Raw genomic sequence first — 2469 nt, 5'->3', positions numbered from 1 at the left:
AATTGTTCCCAAATTTTTTTTAACTTGTTCAAACTTTTCCATTAGCCCCATTTTTCTCAAATAGACTTTATAAAAACCTAAAAAACCTTTTAACTTGTTCAAACCCTTTCCATTTCACTCGCAATAGTATCAATTTATAAAAGGCTACTAAACAGCTCCAATTTTCATTCATTGCCATACATAGAAACCTTTCATTCACAGTGACCAAACTTCCGTTTCAACAAATTTATTATATGAAACCAACACCCCATTTTGCAATGCACGACAAACTAGGATCAAAATAGATGGAAAACAACACACACATAACAGAGAGATAGAATTAGAGGGAGGATTCTGAGTTATGGGAAAAAAAGTAGGACCAAAATGAAAGATAAAACCAGCACACAAAATAGAAGGTAAGATTTATAGGGAGAATATTAAGATATGGAAGACAAGGGGAGGGTGAAGAGAAACGTGTAAATGGAGGCAGGGGGAGAATAGTGAGACATGACTTTTTCTCCTACAAACCATTTAGCAATCTGTTGCACTCACCAACACAACCCCTTTTAATGACACGCTTCTTGAGAACGAAAAATTCCTTGGCTGTAACCACGCTATCGGCCCCTGCTTGGTGCATATTGAGTGCAGAACTCTGTACCCCCATGTCCCTAGCTAGTTTCGAAAGACCCCCTGTCCATACATAATGGTGGTGAACCATGTGCTTTGCATCGTAAAAGTTAGGAAATATCCTATTAACCATCGAGTGAAAAGTCGATAATGCATCTGGCAAGAGAGTGCAACCATTCAAAAGCTTGACAAGATAGGCCATATCGTAGGTACCATGAAATGTGACCCAATGAACAGCAGGGTTTGAAACCAGCCGAGCAGATGCAAGGGAGTCAGCTAGTGTTTGAGAAGTTACACCTTTAGTGGGATTCTTCTCAAAATCAAATACCTGAATTACGTAATATATTCATCGCCTCCATTGAATATCGATCCGAGGAAGGGTCAAAGTCACTTAAATTTATTTGCCAGGCTATCTGTTGACCATATTGATTTGTTGGTAGGGAACTAGATTCATCAAAAAATGTAAGGCCCAGTTGTATTAGTTTGAGGGAATCCACATTGGCTTTGATATGCCCATAGTAGATTCTTGCATCAGCACGACAATTACAGGGATGAACAAAATCAGGGAATTCAATGTCGAGTGCAATGTAAGGATATCGGTGAACAACGTCACGAATTCTCGAGAACTCTTCATGTACATTATCAGCCCATACATCAATGATAATTACGTCGGCCATTACTGAAAGTTGGTATAAAAGATGGGTTCAAGTTTGTGAACAGAATGTACATTACAAGGAGGCGCATAAAAAAGAATAAAAAGCCTCCAATAGAAAATTAGGGTGAAAATTTTGCATGAGGTAGCCTTTCAGAAAGCATTTTGACAACGACAGCAGCATGAAAGTCAGTAAAAGATGCATAAAAAACAGAATAAAGGGAAAAGAAGTTGAAATAAAGATATACAGAAAGCATTTCATTCAACTAACGTAAAATTCCCATTAAACCATCTAAAGAGAGTTAAAAAATCAGAGAGAAGCATACAAATAAGCAAAGAATCATATGAAAATTAAATTTTCGTGGAATGAAACCAATGAAATCTAAACCAATATAAACCGCAATACCTCAGATGAAAGAAACGAGTTGAAATATATCTCTGCAATAGGGTGTTGGGGTCCAATCCCTCGTTGAGAGAGAGAGAAAGAGAGGATTTGGAGGAGGAAGAGGGAGGAATCAACCCTTTTAAATGGCAGAGTCTTTTCATATTCCTTTTCTTGTTAATTTTGTTTTAGTGAGATTTTTAATAGAGTTTAAGAACCCCAAAAAAGATTTTCATATCTCTTTTCTGGTTAGTTCTACTTTTTCGTGCAATTTTCATTGGAATTTAAGAGCCCGATAACGCATCGGCTCTATTTCTTAAATTCCGTAGCCTTGAATATACAATTCAAAACTTAGTACCACCCTAAAATCCAAATGTATGCTGATTATTTCATAAAACCCTAAGAAAAACAATCTAAAATACCCTAATAATCCATTTTGGACTTCGCTAACTTCACAAACCTTTCGGTACCCTCACCTGTAATCCTATTCTCTAACTTTGACGTGTGGACATTTTGGGAGTAAGAGGGAGTCTCCCAAAAATTATGGAATACCACCTTTCCATCACTTTATTTTGGAAGGGCGGTCTTGGAAAAAAGCATCCATTTTGAAGGTTAAATAAAAAAATGCCTCGTGGAAGGCCTCCCTTCCAATTTGTGGCTTCCATTTGATAATATCAACTTTGTTCAACTCCCACGTCCAGAATCCCTCACTTATCAAACGTGCCTAAAAGATACTTTATTAGGAGGCCTAAATCCCTTAGGATTATACCCAGAATAGGAACAATAAGAACTTATATAAGATTATAATGGTCTTGAATTCAAGTCACGT

At 37.0% G+C, this 2469-nt stretch overlaps 1 protein-coding gene across 1 annotated transcript; it reads right to left on the bottom strand.

Annotated features, from left to right (window-relative positions):
- Nucleotides 1-499: 499 nt before the first annotated feature.
- On the bottom strand, nt 500-1283 carry LOC18449083 (putative CCR4-associated factor 1 homolog 6). The gene is made up of 2 exons (XM_006859132.1): nt 1104-1283; nt 500-934 (listed from the first exon to the last, which is right to left on the bottom strand). The coding sequence occupies exons 1-2, from the start codon at nt 1281-1283 to the stop codon at nt 500-502; spliced, it is 615 nt and encodes a 204-aa protein (XP_006859194.1).
- Nucleotides 1284-2469: the final 1186 nt, after the last annotated feature.

Source organism: Amborella trichopoda, chromosome 11 (genome assembly GCF_054954075.1).
Source record: "Amborella trichopoda isolate Santa Cruz 75 chromosome 11, AtrichopodaSantaCruz75HAP2 v2.0, whole genome shotgun sequence".
NCBI lineage: Eukaryota > Viridiplantae > Streptophyta > Magnoliopsida > Amborellales > Amborellaceae > Amborella > Amborella trichopoda.
Note: the sequence above shows the minus strand (reverse complement) of the source record. Positions and strands in the feature narration are given on the sequence as shown.